Genomic DNA, 20056 nt, shown 5'->3' on the forward strand with positions numbered 1-20056 from the left:
AGATTTGAAAGTATCTTGTCTCCTGATTGGTCCTCTCGTCAGGTGTTTGTAGGTCACTGTTTGTTAACCCTTTACAGGTGAAAGAGACATTAACCCTTAGCTATCTGTTTATGACAAAAGGTCTGACCATGAGGTTAAATAAGGGATAAAAGGAAGATGAGAAAGAGAGAAACAAGTCAACACAGGTGCAAAGAAAAAAGTAATAGCCAGAAGAGGGAGAATACATGGTACAGAGAAAATAAATGTAGAGAAGGGGGAACAGAGAGAGAGAGAGAAGTTACTAAAGAAATGGAGGACAAGAAATCACTCAGGTTTGAAAGTTAACACATTGCCCTTAAAAAAGAGATTTGAGGAAAGACTGTGTTACGTCCTGGGAAGGGAAGTAATGGTATGAGTACAGGAGGGAAGAATTTTGAGAAGAATGAAAACCCTCATGGAAATTTTATTTCTTCCATTGACTTTTATTTAAATGTTTTTCAGGCTGCAGAATCAGTATTGAGAACATTCTAAGTCCTGAAGTGAGGGAATTTTGGGAGAAGCTAGGTTGTGTAATGTCTCCAGAGGAAGGTGGTTATGTGGACATCTTTGTTCCTCTGGCAGCATCAGGTCAGTTTTGTTTGAACTTCTGTCATGATGGAGAATCTCCCAGTCCATTGCGTCCCTGTTCGCTACTGAGTAGGGCTTGTTGAAATTGAGGTTGGCAGAAAAGTGGATTCTTTCTGTGGAGAATTTTGACTTTTTGTTGAAAAAATCTGAACGTGGGAATAGTTTTGTGGGAGTTGTAGTTTGGGTGCCTCTTGTCCCCATTCTCCTCTGTGGGCCAAGCCCCAGCTAGACAACATCTCTCATGAGCCACCACAGGTATGGGGCTTCTATTATGCACAGAGGGATGTCTGTGATGCATCACGAGACATATAGTCCAACCAAGAAGCCTGGCTTACAGAGGAGAAGGGGGGATATAGGGCATCCAAAGCTTGCATTAGACATAGAGGTGGCTGAGGAGACACAGTTTAACATCAAACCAAGCTAAAACATTGAAAAGTAATGTGGTTCCACAAATCACATTGTTCAGAATAGAAATTTTTGACTTTGAAAGTTTTTGCTCTTTGCTGAAAGGTCAAAATTTTCCATGGGGAGTGGGCAGAGATGAAACACTTTCAACCAGCTCTATTTGGAGCAGGGACAGGAAGTGTCTTTTTGTTCTGTGTTTGTACAGTACCTAGCACAATGAGGTCCTGCTCCATGACTAGAACTCATAGGTGCTATGATAATACAAATGATGAGTGTACAGAGTCCATTAGAAAGCAGAATAGTTTCACACAGCTGCTGCGCTGATATATTCTATTTATATCATTCTCTTCAGTTACCTCAGTCTGTTTGGGAGATATTAAAGGTTGATCTTGCAAGGTGCTGAGCAAGTCCAAAGACTTCTGAGCACCCACATCTGCCATTTGCTCAGCTTTGCAGGGTCACCTCCTTAACTGGCATCGAGCAGGTCATTACAAGAACTAAAGAATAGTATCCACTCCTATTTTGTTATTTTTCTTGTCTTGAAAGGAATAAGATGCACCTCAAAACTGGCATCTTTAATTTATTCTATTCTTCTTAGGGACACCACAAACTCACAATATGCGTCTCTTCATTGACATTAGAATGAAACTCGAGTTATTTTCTTCAATAGGGATCTCACGTCAAAACCAACAACTTTAGTTTTTTGTCCATGTCAGTGGATGTGATTGTTCCTTCACAGGGTCATTTTGTTAAGTTACACAGGACATCTTTCATGCTGTTGGTAAATACAGCAGAGTTTTCAGAATATGATAAAAACCATAAAAATACTGTTGAGTCACAAAGACATGACATTTTCATCTAGCCTTGAAAAAAAGTTTAGATTCCTTTTGGTTTCAGATGAATGATAGTAGTATGGAGAAAAAGAATTGGTTAGTGGACTGTAGTGGCTGTGATATTTTAGTGATGTAAATAATACAGAATGTTCTGAACTAGAAAAAAGAATGCATCTTTTCAGAGGCAGGGATGGAAGTCCTTTCCCAGCTGACTCAGCTAACTGGTATGCTCTTCAGAACCCCCACAGGAATTGCAACTGGATCTTATCAGCACAGTAAGTACAAAAAGTTATTACACACATTTATAAAGGGAGCTATGCGGCACATTTGGCCACATTTTACGTGACTTGGAGAAACTGAGTCAGCATTTCCCAAGTAAGAGAAAAATGGTTTATTTACAACTTAAAAATGTAGAGACTTATTTTGCCCATAAGCAATGTAAGAATTATTTGATAAAAGCAAACCCGCTTTTGGAAAATGATGGGTAGAAGTAGATGTATAGAGGAAGGATGTTGGTATTTGACCAGTTTTAGAAGGCTAGCATGGTTTACCAAAGACCCAGTGTGATACTCTAAAATCAAATCACAGATATACATTATAGTGGTATTCAAATACTTGAAAGGCTGCCATAAAAAAGATGGAGAAAAGATGTTCTCATGCCACTGAGGTTCAAGATGCAATGGGTTCAAACTACAGAATAGAGGATTTAAATTAAATCTCAGGAAAAACTTCCTAACTGTAAGACCAATAGGATAATGGAACAGACTGCCTAGAGAAGTTGTGGAACCTCCTTCAGCCTCCCTTTGAAAACCTCCAGTGGACAGCCATCTGTATTGCATGGTTTAGACACAACAAATCCTGGATCTTGGCAGGGGGTTAGATGACCCTTATGGTCCCTTCTAACCCTATAATTCTATAGGGTTATAACTTTGGCTACATTATTCTGCCATATTTTAAAAATTCCATTTCAGGAACAGCTAACTATTGTTTGATGTAATACTATTTGCCTGTCAGGTTAGCACAATGAAGGCCACAATGAAAGCACTATGTCAAAGGGTAGATGTCTCAAAGTACACATTGTGCAGAGAGAATGGATGGGGAGAGAGGATCGTCTGGTGCAGCCACATCTATATCAGATGCTTCAAGGTCCCTGTTTTGTGTGGACCATGTAATGCATGTAAAAGTGTAATTAGCAGAGGTTTCAGGTCCTGAATAAACCTGAATTTGCTAAATCCATTATGCTTTCAAAAGGGAGTGTTTGACATTCTGTCACAGATCAATAAAAATCTATGCTTGGTGTGATCTTCTGATTCAGCATCAGAAACTCCACCACCACCATCGGGTAGTTGCGGAAATCATACCACCAGAAACTCGATCAGTCTCCTGTTGAAAGGGCATCCAACTCTACTTTAGTGTCAATTACATTTTATTGCCATACTAATAAAAATCAGAATTCTCCAGAACTATCTGAAATGTACAGCAGAGTAAACCAGGAAACAAAATTAATTTGTCATGATACTGTGACCACTTTTGACCAGAATGGTTAGCCAACATTTGGGAACTTGCATATTGTTTCTGCTAGAAGGAGAAATTGTTGATGGAGTCAGGTATTTCTTTGATCCAGTCCTGTTTGTTTACTAAGAATGCACAAAGTCCTGTTTCCCTGAACATAGTAGGAATCAAACAGGAGATAGTTTCTTTGGTCACGGTTCCAACTCTCTTTCAGGTAGTTCTCTGCTCAAAAGCTCACACTTTCAGACTTTTTTCTCAGTCTAATGCTATCCAGTCTTCTTAACTCCCTCTGTGTGTTTCTGCTGCAGACACACAGCTCTACCAAATCAATACTCCAGCTCCTGCATTGCTTTATCAGTCTCCAGGGAAACACCTGAGGCTAGATGGTTCAACTTCTACTCAAACCTTCCTGGGTACCCGCATTTTGGGTTGTGGGTTCTATTGTTTCAGCTAAATTGCCATAAAGGAGCTTGATTATTCTTACACTTATACTGAATGAAGGGCAATGGTTACATCTACCAGTTTCAATGAGGTTTTGCCTAACACCCAGCATAAAAATATCAGTCCTTAGTGAATGGCTGGGAAAACAGAAGAATGGACCTCCCACCTCCACCTACTTCACTGAAGTAAAACTACAGACCTGGCTCAGAATGACAGAGCTCCTGGAGGACGCACTGAAATCTGTCCGGAAGCAGATGCGACCATATTTAAGTGAACTGCAGAAGAACATTAGTGACAGGATTATTGGTAAGATTTGTCATTTTTCCTTTTCTAAACACTTATAAAAGGGCAAGAAAGACTTGAAATCCACCCCCCCCCAACTTTCATGGAAACATCACAACTTTAGAACTTGTCTCTTCCTTTCCCCATTTCTCCTGTATCTATTTTGAAGGGCAAACATTGTTTTGTGTCTGTATGAACATTGTACATGACAAGTATTAAAAATAACTTACTGCAGAATGAATACTTCCAATGCATGTGTCAGCTAACACAAAAGAGAAAATAAATGGGAGAGTTATCCGCATGATCAAAACAAAGAATGCTAAAAAGTTATTCAGTTGTTTTTTAATAAAGTATTATATCCCTCAGCAAACTAGGTCATAGAATATCAAGAGTGGAAGGGACCTCAGGTGGTCATCTAGTCTAACCCCCTGCTCAAAAGAAGACCAATCCCCAGACAGATTTTTGCCCCAGATCCCTAAATGGCCTCCTCAACTTGCAACTCCAGTTACTGATAGGGCAACCTAGTTTTTTCCTAAAGATACGTTTTTCAGCACACACTACTTTCAGAAACTATCAAGCAGTAAACTGTCTCCATGAAGAGGGTAAGGTTACGTTAAATGGGTCTAGAAAACCTCTCTCAAAGTTGTTTTCTGACCCCACTCTGTGTTTAGACTATATCCTTTAAAGCTTTCATACAGGCCCGCAGTGGGGGGGAGGGTGGGAAGGAGAAAAAGGGGCAATTGCTGCTCTCAGTAGCAGTGGCGGCCAGGAGCCCCAGGCCCTTTTAAATTGGCCAGGTGGCAAAGGCAGCTGGGCGGGCATGTGGAAGCCCTGGCTGTGCCGGAAGAATGTGCCCAGCAGCTTGTTGGGCACCAGCAGCGCAGGTGCAGCACTGCCTAAATGTCAGGCGGACCGTGGGCCCAGCTTGTGCATGTATGCACCTGCCACTGCACACAGTCCAGCGTAGGGCTCAGCTCCAGCCTGCCCTGCACGACATGCTGCAGCAACCCACTGACTGTTCTGCCCTGGGGACCCTAATTGCTGTCAGCAGGCCTGCTGCCATAGGTCTGAGATTTCCCTATACTGGCATAATGCCAAGGAAATGACTGCTCTCAGGCTGAGTTTGCAGGGCTAGCAGTAAAAAATATATTTTTAAATCCAGAAAGTGAGCACATTTGCTATCATGTGACAGACAAAATTGTGGGACCTGGCAATGCCATGTCTAGAGTGCTTTTTCAGAGCAGACACACACTTTGACCTTGCCTACACCGGATTTGTCTTTGCAGTGTTTAAGGCATTGGTGTAGCTACATCATTGTAGGTAGACTAGTGGCTAAAAACCCCAGTGTAGACAAGTTCCCTTTTGTTTGAATGCCCAATAAAATGTCAGCCTGCATGTGCGGTTGCCTATTTCCCTGACTAGAATATAGTGACTATTGTAACGGTTATCAGACAAGCTTACAGCATCTGTTTGAAGGACTAATTTACAATTAATGATCTTGTATTTTCAGGTCAGTTTATGTTTGATGCCACGAGCAGAGCTAAAGTACATACTAATCAAGAAACAGCCCAGACTTTCACTGATGGATTAGCTGAACTATCAAAAAGAAGCTATGTAAGTAAAATTGCTAGGTTTTAATAGTCAAATGAAGTGGTATTTAAGGTTGTTTGTTGATCTCTTCCCATTTCAATGACTGTTGTACTAGGCTTGATGAATATTTGAGGCTTTTTTTTAGTTCAGATACCTGTTGACATGCTGGATCAGCCCACAAATACATAGGTAGCTGACAATCCATAGCTCTGAACAGGGTAGTTGCATGGACACTGCATGCTTTTTCCTGATTTGGGGTCCAAATTAGCAATGGGTCCTTTAAGAGTGGATGCTGAATGGGAAAACTACTGGCACAGTTTGCACAGTGCTTCAGACTTTCCTGGTCAATCAGCCACTCCAATTAAGTAAGAGGATCAAAATACTGGAAGGAGTGACACTGGAGCCCATACCTTCCAATACTAAAAGAAGCCATCCTGCACTGGAGAGAACACAGCATGGAGAAGAGGAGAGGGATTCCTATTGAGGACAATTCTGAGCATTGTTCTGGGTTAACAGAGATCATGATGGTGTGATGGATTCTCCGGAGTGCAACCTGGAACTGGGGTACAACTGAGCCCTTTGGCTTACCAACTCGGGATCCCTTGTACAAACTGCAAACCTCTCCAGGTCCTGCACTTACACAGTCATCCACAGGCAGGGATGCACCCAACTGATTTACAGCTAATTCCCCCAGCTCCCTAGCCAAGGACCCCGGGATGTACCATCCTGTCCTAGTCAGCCTGACCGGTGTAAGTTTATTACCCAGCCTACCCTTCCTTCAATGTGGAGAGGGCATGCACCAGCTTTTGTACACCGAACAGATTTCCCAGGCACATCAACACACTGTTTAAGATACAATATAAAACAGATTTATTAACTATAGAAAAATTTTAAGTGATTATAAGTAGTAGGTGTATTGGAGCATGAGCTTTCGTGGGTGAATACCCATTTCGTCAGATCAAAGTTGGTTACGTACAAAATAAAAGTAAAATTGCAATCTGTGTTTTATAAACTAGGCAGGATTTGAATCAAGCAGTGTCTCACCCTGATAGTATAGTTCCTTCAAACACAAGCTGGGATTCTCCTTTCCAGTCTGGGACCATCTCCCCAGTTCAATCTTTGTTCTCCAGATGTGTTTCCAGGTGTCAAGTTGTGGGGGGGAGAGAGACAAAGTGATGTCACTTCCTCTCTTTTATAGTTTGCTATGAGTCAAGCAGTCTCCATTGTATACAGTCCCTAGGACAGTTGTTGTGAGTGTGGATTCCTTTAGTGGGCCATCAGCAGCATCTGGCTGCTCCACTGTTGCACCTGAAAGTTTTCAGGTTGTGGGTGTTCCCAACTGCACAACATATTTCAGTAACACACATAGCAAAACTTCATAACTTCACATACAATGACAGCACATACAATCCAACAGGATATTAATGTTCCACAGATCAAGATTTTTAAAGGGATACCTCACAAGGCACACTTTGTACAAAACCTATCAATCACATCACCATGGTAAATCTGGGTGTGCCAGAGTACTGCTTTGCAGTACAGCATGTCATGGATAGAAAAAATGTTGGAATTTATTAAATAATTTTTCCTGCACTCCTGTAAACAGGAGCAGAGGTACAGGGTGTTGAAAAGTTCTGTTGGGTTTAAATACTATTTTTCATTCCAAATTGAATAGGGTAATATTAAAACCTTTGCCCAACAGTCAGAAATGCATCTGATTATCCCTCCCACCAGCAGCATATTCCAGGAGGGAGTTGGTTGTCATGTTAGAGTGTATATTGGCAGTATTGCAGGATATAAAGGAAATAAGATTTAAACTAAATGCTCTTAATGATCCTTTTCAGCTGGCTTTTGAGGGTCTCCAACACATGATCTGTCTGTATAAAATTTCTTCAGGTTTAAGAACATTTAAGGGGAGAGAAAAGGATAGAATAGCAAAAAATAGAAACTGCAGCTTCTTGCTCTGCTGTTGATTTTCATTCACAACCTCACTGCTGGAAAAAAAAAAAAACAGGCTTAGCCCATGGTCTAATCAGCCACTTTGAAAACTGTCAAACTTACACCAGATTGGGCTGTTTAGGGGATTGCTTTTATCTGCCTCTTTCTGGTCACAGGCTTACAGCAGTGTTGCAAAATATACAGTCTTGGTCAGCTAAGCCAGACTAATTAGAAGGAAAAAGGAGAGAGATAGGAAAGAGAAGAAATAAGGTAGGGAAGGAAAAAGACATGAGAAGCTGGGGGATGAAGTCTTACATCCCAAGTGGGATACATCTCCAGTGGGGTTGGGATAAAGCCAGTGGAAGGTAGCAGTGTCACTTGGGTCCCTCACTTAGGCCTGGTCTGGTCAAGACATCTCTCAGGATCAGGATGTCAGAGGCTCAGGAGATGGTGAGGGTGGCAGCCATGATGGTGAAGCTCACTTCAATAGTAATTTTTTCTCTCTACAATCTCTTTAAGAACCCCAAAAGGGAGTGATATGTGGAACAGCTCATCCCTTCATTATTTAGTCCAGCAATTAGGCCTATTTTTCAAAGCATCAGATTTGGTCCATTGATTTCTAGTCCTCTACTCCTTGTTTACCAGGCATGATCTTAACACAGTCTAAGTTCTATCAGTAGGCCTTTTTGTTTGGACTAATTTAGTCTGGCTCAATTTTCCACCTTTTCTTTCAACATTTTTGGTTGTAGGTTATTGCGACACTTTATGAACCTTCACTCACTTTTTACAGTTGAGCTCACAATTAAGGTAAATTTGTACGCTCAGTTATCTTCATCCTCTATGGATGTGGTAAGTGTTAAAAAGTCAAATCCACTGGATCAGTCAGCATGAAGCCCAGTCTCCTCCTCTCTCTCCTTCAGCCCACCCAGACTTGCATTTAAAAGATCTTCAGCCTCCATCGGCACAGGGATTGGAACTCTAAATCTCCTCCCCAAATTTCAACCTGTCTTGTCTTTGGGGCTCTTCATCCCCATATAAACACACACTGTTGCTTATAAAGATGCAGCCATTAACATACTATCCAACAAGCACCTCATGATAACCCATTTTAGTGTGAAATTTACCCATTTTGACCTTAAATAATGTTTACCTTAATTTTATTTTTGGTTACTTAGGAAAATCCTTTGGAATTTCCAACATTTTTTCCTGCTGAGGAAGTATAATACAGAGAGCTTAGCAGACAGATGGTGACCAGAAGACAAGTCTTTGTGCATTCATTAAGGAACAGTGACCTCTTTCAATGCAGCTCACTAGCCAGGGGTTTGGAACTGCAGTGGGTTAATGCACTTACCTTTCCATTCTTGAGGTCTAGTATCAGTTCCTGTTTTAGGTCACAAAATAATATACATTTGGTGACCTCATCTTTGTCCCTATGGGACACCAGTCTGCATCATATCCACTGCTCTGGTTGAACTAGTGCTTAATCTGTTTATAAGCCAAGTAAGAGAAATGTAGATCCTCAAGAAACTGCTTGGAGAAAAGGGGGCCTGAGCACTGGAAGCTAAATTTGATTTTAATAGCTAGAATCAACACTACCTGTCAAAGTTATGATTAACAAAAACATCTAATGACAATGATAGAGATGCAGAACTTTAAATATGTTATCTCAAGGGATTGTTACCCATAGGAATACTCTTAGTGCAGTAAGATTTCCAAAGTTAATAACATTTTCCAATGAGCCATCAGCTGTTATGACTAATCACATAAATACATATTTAGCTTTCTGTTAGCCCATGAAGTTGGCCATTATGAAGTTAGATTTTTCATTTGTGCATAAACTATACTGATCAAGTTCAACAGCAGATTTTTCAAATACTAAACAGCAGTCATATATATATATTTTAAAACCTGTCATGAGAATAAATACCACTATATTTCCTATTTTAAAAAAATTACTGCTAACACCAACATTTAATGCATGGATGCAGGTACCTGAAAGTATCTGAGCAACACAAGAATAAATACACAAAAAACCCATATGTGATTTTTTAAAAGTTACAAGACTCTTTGTTGTTTTGCTCTCAGGGAACAGCAAAGGACACAACTTTCATAGAACAGCAAACAGCAAGCTAAGGCCTCAGTCCTGCAATTCATTGCACATGAACAGACCTCTGGGCCCTATGGAGCCACACCAGTGGGGTCCACCTGGGCACAGGGGTTCTGACCACACACCAATTACAGGCTGGATTTATAAAAAGGCTTTGTGGGCACTTGTGATAATAGTCCCACCGTGGCACTGACCCTATAAAGACTTACACACATGCTTAATTTAAAGCATGTGAGGAATCCTGTGGAAGTCAGCATGCATACTCATGTGCTGAAAGTTACACACATGTAAGTCTGCAAGAATGGAGCTGCTTTTTGTTTGGGAAATTGAAACTATATCCCCATCCTGAGCTGAGATCCTACGGTCAAGTCAAGCTCATGTAAATTATGATGACTGAGTTATAGCATAAACAGTCAACAATAAACACAGTAAATAGTGTCACTAGTTAATATTTCTTATAGAGATGGTATCGTGCCAATTACCTATGGAATACTAATCTTAGTCAGCTACGATATGATCTTTTTATGGAAACCTGAGCAGAAGAGAACAAAATAGCAAAGAATTGAAGAAGCTAAGTCTGGTTCCTTCAAATGATGGGTATGAAAAAAGCTTCTGTTTAATCCTCAGGAGGAGGATGCAAAAGAGGCTGCCACCCAGAGCCAAAAGCCCAACTGCAACATCAGAGCAAATGAGCCAAAATTTGAGGCAGTGGCTCAGTTGGTAAGGAAATCAATGATTCCTAAATACCTTATTGTCTTCTGTAATGTACACGTTGGACCTGTAATTTCTTTCCTACAGGAAAATATTGAGAAAAGTGAAGAAACTCCAGCAGAGTAGATACATTGTCTTTATCTAGTATTTTAAAAAAATTATTACCCCTTATGTGGATGTCCAAAAATCGTAATTCTGTTGGAATATAGTTTGCAAGCAGACCTTAGAATGGGATGCAGCACTTCATGTTATTATTGTTGTGACTATACATTTACCTTACACATAGTTCACCCTTTGCCTCATTGGAGTTAAAGCTTAGTCTTGTTTATGTTCTGCAATCAAGAAAATTATCATGCTTCTAGATAAACAAGAATCTTTGTTCTCTTTGAGAACTTTAAGGTGGTATTATGCTCTACCAAGGGTGAGATCTGGGTTTGAATCGCCAAATCAGACACTTTGGGTGAAATCCTAGCTCCACTGAAGTCAATTGCAAAACTCTTGTTGATGTCATGGAACCAGGATTTCACCCTTAATCTCAGCTACCAGGAAAATGGGGAAGGGGAAAAATAGCTTTTGCTCAAGCAGCGCTGCCTAGTCTCTGTGTTCAATCATAGGCTCTCTCTCAAACCAATTTTGAACCTTTTTTTTTTTAAACAAACATGTTCATTCCGCAGTGTGGACAGGATTGTCAGTAGGGTTTCAAACTTAGATGGGATGTTTTTCTAAAGATCTGCTCTAGGAATTATTCTAGCCTGTGTTACACAGAAGATGAGACTAGATGTGGAGATCCAGGGATAGAAATCAGTATCTGCAATCCCACAGGGTTCTCCTGGGAACTGCAGCGGTGAAAGGAGCAGAACATGGGGCTGCCATTACAGGAGCCAGTGCCCCACACTGGTAGCTCCTCCATTGCTGTACCACCTGCAGCCCCATCCCTTCCACACAGCTTCCTGCGTCTTCTGTCTGGGAGCATGCACACCGCTTGAAAAAAAGAGCGTAACCAGGGACAACTGCTGAATGGGGGGCAGTACAGGTGCACTGGAGGAACGGGGCGCTGGCTCCTGGGAGCAGCACCCCACATTCTGCTCCTTTCACCCATCAGTTTCCAGGAGAGCCCTGCAATTCCATGGATACCAATTTATATCAGCAGATACAAATTTTTATCCACACAGGGCTCTATAGATGATCACAGTGATCCCTGCTGACGTTAAAATATTAAATGTATGAAACCTGAGTTCTTGCAGTTTAAGATATAATGTGTTGACAAGGGTATTTCCCTCCCTCCCTCTCTCCTGGGGTGGGGGAGGGAGAGATACTAACTGTTTGAGGCATGCTGTTGTGTGTGTTGGACTTGCACATGTGTGCATTTGGGCAAGGAAGAGGTACAGAGGAAAAATTACTGATAAAACATCAATAGTTTTTCTTCTTGGGTGTATTAAAACCAGTAGGTTGTATTGCAATGGTGCCAGCAGATATTCTGTTTTGTTCCTCTCTCATTGTTTTCTGGTCCTCCTCCAGCCCCATGCTTTTTATTGTAAAGATAACCACTGCTAACTTACTCTCCATGTTCTGACTGTAGGATAAAAAACTTCAGGAGGACACCGCAGACAGACGAACTAGAATTGCCAGGGAGCTCCTGACAAGTGAGAAGAACTATGTACACATGCTGCAAACTGTGAGGGATGTTTATGTTGCACCACTGAAAGCAGCATTAGCATCAAATCGAGCCATCCTAAGTCATGCTAATGTTCAAATCATCTTCTCTGATATCTTGGCTGTCTTACAACTCAATAGGTATATTCTATATGCTGAATTTTAAATTTACTAAGAGTTTTAAATATTTTAGGTTAGACAAAAACCAAATCAATGCAGTTGCTGATAGGTTAGCGCCATCTGTTGCATCTGTGAATTTTCCGTGATGAAGAGAAAGACTCCGTGATGAAGATAGGACACTACACTCCTGACTGAGGCATAGGACCTAATTAGCTGCCATCCCCTTATTGACCTTACCTGTGAATGGTGGCACATAATATGGGGCTTTGCAGAATATGACCAGGCTGTCAACATGAAAAATTAAAATTGTGTTTCAGTTTTGGTGAAATTACTGTAGATTTTAACACCCTGAATGATACAAAAGTATAAAATCCTGCCTGACTAGAGCTAGTTGAGAAAATACTCAATCCTGAGAAAGCACAGTACTAAGATAAAAAACGGTTATAGATTTTGGAGGCAGCGTAGTCCAGAGAACAGGATACTTGATTAAGAGTCAGGAGTCTAGGGGGCATTCCAAGCTCTGTCACTGATTTATGGTGTGACCTGGAGCTACTTTCCTAATCTCTGCCTCAGTTTCCCCATATTTCTTAAATTGGAAGTTATACTTCTCAGATTTGAAAGGGCTTTTGAGAGCTACAAATAAATCATGCTTTGTAAGTGCTAGGTATTATTTGTCAGAGTGATGGTAATATACAAGATGACAAACTGGAATCTTGTTCTACAAATATCCCTTTGAAGTTTTAAGATGCTTGAAATGTCAGTAATAATGATGGTTCTGATCCTGCAATCATATGTCAATGGGCACACATTCTGCATCTGCACAGAGCCCCACTGAGATCAATGACGCTCTGCACTGGTACAGGAGTTCACTGCATAAATCTGATTGCAGAATCATGGTCTAGAGAGGGGCTCAAACTAAACTCCAGAACTGTAGTTCTAATCAAAGTTTATAGCTCAAACCCCTCTCTAGTGGGTCAGAGTTGGACACCCCAAACTTTGGATCTGGAGTCTGAATCCTGAAGTTCAATAATTTTCTTTACTGTACTTTTGGTTCTGCCCACAATAGAAATATGAAGGTCAGATCAGAATCAGTTCCATGGTTTTGCTTCATGCCCAACTCTAGCAACATTTAAAAAAATCAGTTTCAGTGGCAACTATTGCAAGTCTACAAACAGAAAGGAAGAGGCTAGGATAAATAGTTAATTAAAACAAGCAACATGATTTGGAAGAGACTGCAAGGAAAACTGACCTTAGTAAAACATGGTTACATAATAAAAGGAAGACATCACAAGAATGTAAGCTGGAGATCTGGTTACTGAAAAATAGTTAAAAGATGAAAAGTTATTTTAAACTTTGGATAAATAAAATCTGTAAGAGCTCAAAGCTATGGTAATGTAAAAAACAAACTAAAATACCCCTCTCTCCCATTGAAAAACATCTGTCAAACATCTGAGAAGATGTAGGTATTAAGTAAACAAAGGAAAAAGTACCAAAGAAAGTTCCATTAACCTAGATTAAAAGTGTTCAGACTGATGCAAGAGGTACAGATTTTAATAATGATTTTATAATGTATGCCAGGAATTTAGACACGATTAATCTTACAAAGAAAAATCAACATAATCATGTTTTTATTTTCCTTGCAAGTTCTGTGTACATTTCCCATTCCTGTAGTTTAAAAAAAATTAGTTGCAATTCAGACTATTAGAAACAGACCCCAGGCCAACATTACACAACAGTCTCACATTCATCGGTGCTATGGTAGCTACTTGGAACTGGGGCATCAGTACCTGAGAAAAGAGATGTACTGTCAGTGAAAAAAATATATGTATTTCCTTACGCAAAACTTTGGATTGCTTAAAAGAGGTGAGCATTGTCAATCTTTCAAGGCAGTTAACAAAGGGCTGATTTTATAAGTCACCCACATTAAGGTTTAAATGATAAAGAACTTATATTTATATCGGACTATCATCCAGACAGATCCCAAAGGTATACAGAGATCACTTCACATCACTCAACTGCCAGCTCTGGGACAAAAACATGGCAATTGTTTAACCACTTACATTAACTCTAAACTGCACTCTAGGACAAGAATGAGAAAACTGTATCCAATTAAAACTAGAGCGGGATTTATTTATTTTTTTAACACCAGAAAGAATGTAGTTATCCAAACAGTAATTTGGCCAGGAAACTGTTGAAAGTCAGACATCTCCCTCTATTTATTTCAAATGCAGGCAGTTTTTAAATGAGCTGACAGAAAGACTTCGGGAATGGAGTCCATCCCAGTGCTTGGGTGAAATATTCACTCAATTTGGCTGGCAGCTTCAAACGTATACAAACTTCTTCAACAACTACACTGTCATTTTGAAAACCATTGATATGGTGAGTACTATAGGACTGTGAAAATACAACATATACCAGTCTAATGCTCACATTTATTTTGTTGGAAATGCAAGCTAATATTCCCACTTAATTTGGTAGAATAAGAATTCGGTTTAATGAATTATGTTTCTTTTTATGGAATCCATTTCAATATTGATATTCTTGGCATGCCAAAACAAAGAAAATTCTAAAACCCAGGAAAATACCAGTCACACTACAGAAGTTGCATGAAAATCAAAGGGATGATAGTCTAATTAAGACAATTAGCCTCTGCTTCTTTGAGGTCTTTATAGGGTTAAATTTGCCTGATTAAATCTGCCATTTAACACCTGTAGTGGATGAACATTACTCATCAAGATTTTAGAAATGCCCATGCAGTCAACTTGCATGAACATATACTGTAATGTATGTACAAGGTAAGGTTTGCTTGCAAACATAGCTGTATGTGTGCGCAAACCTTGTTGTGCACGTGCATTGGAGTATTTGTGTCTCCCAATTAAAAAAAATCAGCATGCCTTCAAAGCACATGGCACATGTACAGAGATAGAACCTTGGTAGCCACAAGTTTTCTTGTTTAGCCCTGCTGTAAATCTACAATGGATGCATTTAGAGATGTTACATAATTCCAGCGAGAGTGAGTGCTAGAGTTTACAGAGACACTTAATATTGGCAGAACTAACATATAACCATCCATTTATGCCCCCTTTTCATTTTAATATGTGCCATTAAATGTAAAAAAGATCATCCTTCAGAATTATTACTAGTACACCATTTGAACCCCCAACTCTAGCCCTTTGTGATAAAACCCAGGGAACAAGGTTTGCTTGAGCATAGATGCCAGAATATGTGTCTCACTGTTCCCTTGCTTAATCCATTCTTGCAAGTTGGAGAACTTAGGCTTGGAGAGACATGCTCATCAAGTTCATGATCCTCATTTCTTCCTGCCAAGCGAGGCAGATTTGTACTCGCTTTCTCTCTAAGGTTTAGAAGGTCACCCAGCCTGAGAACAGGAATTTCAGTACCGTTGCAGTTATTGTTCTGGAGGATTGATTGCAGACTACCAAAAGACCAAAAAAAAAAAAAAAAAAAAAAAAAAAGATACTTTTTGGGGGAGAGATGTTAAAAGTTTTGATTTACTCTTCTTGATGGATCACATATCCCTTTAAAGGATACATTTGTACTAAATTCTGTTACAGTTGGGAATGTAAAAATCTTTATAAAAATAATTTTAATGACAGTATGAAGAAAAAATCTCCAGTAGGCTGGTCTCTGATAATCAAGTTATATTGATGAACAAACTTCTACCTTTCACAGTGCAGAGAGACCATTCCTTTATTCTGTGCCTTCCTGAAAAGACACGATAAGACTGTCGTTACTAACATGATGAGGTAAGGTCTGTGGTTTTCTCACTGTGACATAACAAAATCAGAATTCTGGGCTTTGGATCAGGTCCACTGTGAGTATCTCAACGCACTTCCCTCCCAACTCAATTTTAAAAGCAGTATAAACAAAGTAATATTTAAATGAAGTCTTAGTGCAAATACATACACAAGTCATAGGAGATTATGAGTTGGCCCACAGAACATTTGTACAGTTGTAATTCTTCTTGCACTAAATGGATCCAGTATTCATGACATTTCTATACTTTCCTCTTACCTTCCACATGGGTTCTCTACCAAAGCATAAGGACATGTTCATAAACTATGAAGAAGTTTGTCAGACCAGATTGGTCAGATTTTTAATTAAAAAGACTCTGGCTTTGAATCAGCGTCATAGTGGAACGTTAGCAATTGCTGTGTTATTTCTTGCAGTTGAGAGCCAGACACTTGAAAAAACTTAACTGATTAGCAGACTTCTCAAACTAGTAGACAAACTCATCGTGTGTGTGCTTGGCACATTGCTTCATGCTGATACTTAATCCAAGACCCTCTCAGTACATAAGCATCAGAAGTCACACTGTATAACTTACAATACATGTATCACTGAATTACCCAGGTTCCTAGCTAACACATGGATTATATCTATGTGAAATGTAGCCTGCAGGAGCTGCTGCTATGCCCTTCTAAAAGGTTTGAAGAGTATCTTAATCTTCTTTATGCTCTGAGACTGCACACTCCTTCAGAACACACTGACCGTGAAGATTTGACTGCCGCAATCAAGATGATGAAACAATACAAGGAATACATAGATCAGGTTTGTCACCACAGTTGTCTATGTTCTCTCCTTTCAGTGTGGTATTCTTGCCTTGTCTTAGGAGGCATCCATATGGAGCCAGGAGATTTAGGAGAGAATAAAGCCATGAGTTGCTTTCCATCTCAGGTACCTTTGCTGGGAAGAGCTGCTTCCAAACTCCAGTCCCAAAGCCAGGAGGAGACAGAGCAGTCCTGTGAACTCTATTCTCTCCTCATGACCCAAGTTTCTTTACAGTGCTTTCTGAGGGACTTTGTAGAAGCCAAGACATTTTCAAAGTCCCAATTATATCCAGTGGTGGTTCTAGGTTCGCACAGCAGTGTAAAGGGAGTATAAAATGGGCATAGTCCCCAGATGAATACCACACACGTAAGAGGGATTTTCTCAGATGGTTAGGTGCTGCTGGAACATGATAGGGATGAGGGCGCTGCGCACTGCAGCTGTTCTTCCTTGGTGGATGGCCCATACTAACAACTACACCAACAGCCTTACTCCTCCTCATCCTCTATTTTCTATGGAAATAGAAGTTAAGCTGGTTCATCAGGCATGAGAAAACATCCACCAGCTGGTAGATTTATTCTGTAACAAAGTGCCAAAAAACCCCAACAAAACAACACCTCTCTACACACACAACACATGAGTTCAAGCATGAGGATTTTGTCAAACTCTTTATGTTTCCTGGGACATTTTACACAAGTTATTTTCTTGATCAAAAGTCACTGTGATAAATTTAGTTTAATCAAATTGTTGTCTAACTCAAATATCACTGTACCATCTAGAATTCCCCCTGAATAAATTAGGGTCTGTTATAAAGCTCATTGAAGTCAGTTGGAGTTTTTCCATTGATTTCTGTGAAATTTAGATAAGACCCTTACACAGAACACAAGCTCCTCTTTTTCCAACCTTTGTGAAGTTATTTTTGGTCTAATCTTAGTTTATTTTCTAGCTAAAACTGAACATGAGCAAAGATGAGCAAATGCTAAATGCACAAAGAATCATCCAGGGATGTCCTGTAAGTACTTCATTTTCCTTTCGAACACTTTAAAGCATTTAATTTCAGCTCTGATTTATAACAGCACCTACCCCGCTGTGAGTTCAGATTTCAGTCGTCCTTCCGTTATTAGTCTTGTATGAGCACTTGAATTCTGGCCCCATTGAAGTCAATGGCAAAATTCTATTTACTTCAGTGGGGCTCTGATTTTATCTGAGGTGTGTATATATAATTCCACATGCATAATCTACTTGCAAATGAGTTTTACAAATATGACATTTTAAGAGGCTTTTCATGGCCCTCTCTGGTTGGAGACTAAGGCAGACTTTTGCTCTGAGGCTGGGCCCTTCCTCAGGAAGAAAACTGGGAAGGGATCTTATAAGGATACAGAGGGTAAGACCCCTCCCCACTTTTATGAGGGGTTTGGGCTAGGGAGTGGTGAAGGACAGTGCTCGCAATCAGCTTTTAAAAGGGACAGCACAAACTTTTAAAACCTCTCATGAAAGTCTCTCCTCTAGATCCTCTAAAGAGGAGAAGAAATCTCTAACTAGCTATGGGAATAAAGGGAAACAAGAAGACTTTTTAATCAATACATTAGAAGCAAGAGGAAGACCAAGGACAGGATAGGCCCACTGCTCAGTGAGGAGGGAGAAACAGTAACAGGAAACTTGGAAATGGCAGAGATGCTTAATGACTTCCTTGTTTCGGTCTTCACTGAGAAATCTGAAGGAATGCCTAACATAGTGAATGCTTATGGGAAGGGGATAGGTTGAGAAGATAAAATAAAAAAAGAACAAGTTAAAAATCACTTAGAAAAGTTAGATGCCTGCGAGTCACCAGGGCCTGATGAAATGCATCCTAGAATACTCAAGCAGCTAATAGAGGAGGTATCTCAGCCTCTAGCTATTATCTTTGGAAAATCATGGGAGACGGGAGAGATTCCAGAAGACTGGAAAAGGGCAAATATAGTGCCCATCTATAAAAAGGGAAATAAAAACAACCCAGGAAACTACAGACCAGTTAGTTTAACTTCTGTGCCAGGGAAGATAATGAAGCAAGTAATTAAGGAAATCATCTGTAAACACTTGGAAGGTGGTAAGGCGATAGGGAATAGCCAGCATGGATTTGTAAAGAACAATTTGTGTCAAACCAATCTGATAGCTTTGATAGGATAAGGAGACTTGTGGATAAGGGAGAAGCGGTGGATGTGGTATACCTAGATGTTAGTAAGGCATTTGATATGGTCTCGCATGATATTCTTATCGATAAACTAGGCAAATACAATTTAGATGGGGCTACTATAAGGTGGGTGCATAACTGGCTGGATAACCGTACTCAGAAAGTAGTTATTAATGGTTCCCAATCCTGCTGGAAAGGTATAACAAGTGGGGTTTCGCAGGGGTTTGTTTTGGGACTGGCTCTATTCAATATCTTCATCAACGACTTAGATGTTGGCATAGAAAGTACACTTATTAAGTTTGCAGATACCACCAAACTGGGAGGGATTGCAACTGCTTTGGAGGACAGGGTCATAATTCAAAATGATCTGGACAAATTGGAGAAATGGTCTGAGGTAAACCAGATGAAGTTTAAAAAGACAAATGCAAAGTGCTCCACTTAGGAAGGAATAAATCAGTTTTCCACATACAGAATGGGAAGAGACTGTCTAGGAAGGAGTATGGCAGAAAGGGATCTAGGGGTTATAGTGGACCACAAGCTAAATATGAGTCAACAGTGTGATGCTATTGCAAAAAAAGCAAACGTGATTCTGGGATGCATTAACAGGTGTGTTGTGAGCAAGACACGAGAAGTCATTCTTCCGCTCTGCTCTGCGCTGGTTAGGCCTCAACTGGAGTATTGTGTCCAGTTCTGGGCACTGCATTTCAAGAAGGATGTGGAGAAATTGGAGAGGGTCCAGAGAAGAGCAACAAGAATGATTAAATGTCTTGAGAACATGACCTAAGAAGGAAGGCTGAAAGAATTGGGTTTGCTTAGTTTGGAAAAGAGAAGACTGAGAGGGGACATGATAGCAGTTTTCAGGTATCTAAAAGGGTGTCATCAGGAGGAGGGAGAAAACTTGTTCACCTTAGCCTATAATGATAGAACAAGAAGCAATGGGCTTAAACTGCAGCAAGGGAGATTTAGGCTGGACATTAGGAAAAAGTTCCTAACTGTCAGGGTGGATACACAGACTATAGTAGCCCTGGGGCTGGCCTAAAAACAGGAGAAGTGTGGAATTCCACTCCTGGGTAGGTAAAGGCACCAGGCCTGACACCTGAGGGGATGGACTCAGACACC

The 20056-nt window shown here is 40.2% G+C and overlaps 1 protein-coding gene across 8 annotated transcripts in view; it reads left to right on the forward strand.

Annotated features, from left to right (window-relative positions):
- Window positions 1-20056, forward strand: part of ECT2L (epithelial cell transforming 2 like) — a 72443-nt gene that overhangs the window by 20253 nt on the left and 32134 nt on the right. For all 8 annotated transcript variants that reach the window (XR_003999609.1, XR_003999611.1, XR_003999610.1 and 5 more), the window contains 10 exons: window positions 481-606; window positions 2027-2119; window positions 3921-4103; window positions 5590-5693; window positions 10342-10434; window positions 12005-12219; window positions 14430-14577; window positions 15892-15965; window positions 16614-16770; window positions 17714-17779. Coding sequence is in view for 1 of the 8 variants with exons in the window: in XM_030556424.1 (XP_030412284.1) it covers window positions 481-606; window positions 2027-2119; window positions 3921-4103; window positions 5590-5693; window positions 10342-10434; window positions 12005-12219; window positions 14430-14577; window positions 15892-15965; window positions 16614-16770; window positions 17714-17779 (1259 nt within the window). In the remaining 7 variants the exon portion in view is untranslated. The remainder of the gene's footprint in view (window positions 1-480; window positions 607-2026; window positions 2120-3920; window positions 4104-5589; window positions 5694-10341; window positions 10435-12004; window positions 12220-14429; window positions 14578-15891; window positions 15966-16613; window positions 16771-17713; window positions 17780-20056) is intronic.

The sequence above is a fragment of the Gopherus evgoodei genome, chromosome 3 (genome assembly GCF_007399415.2).
Source record: "Gopherus evgoodei ecotype Sinaloan lineage chromosome 3, rGopEvg1_v1.p, whole genome shotgun sequence".
NCBI classification, from domain to species: Eukaryota; Metazoa; Chordata; order Testudines; family Testudinidae; genus Gopherus; species Gopherus evgoodei.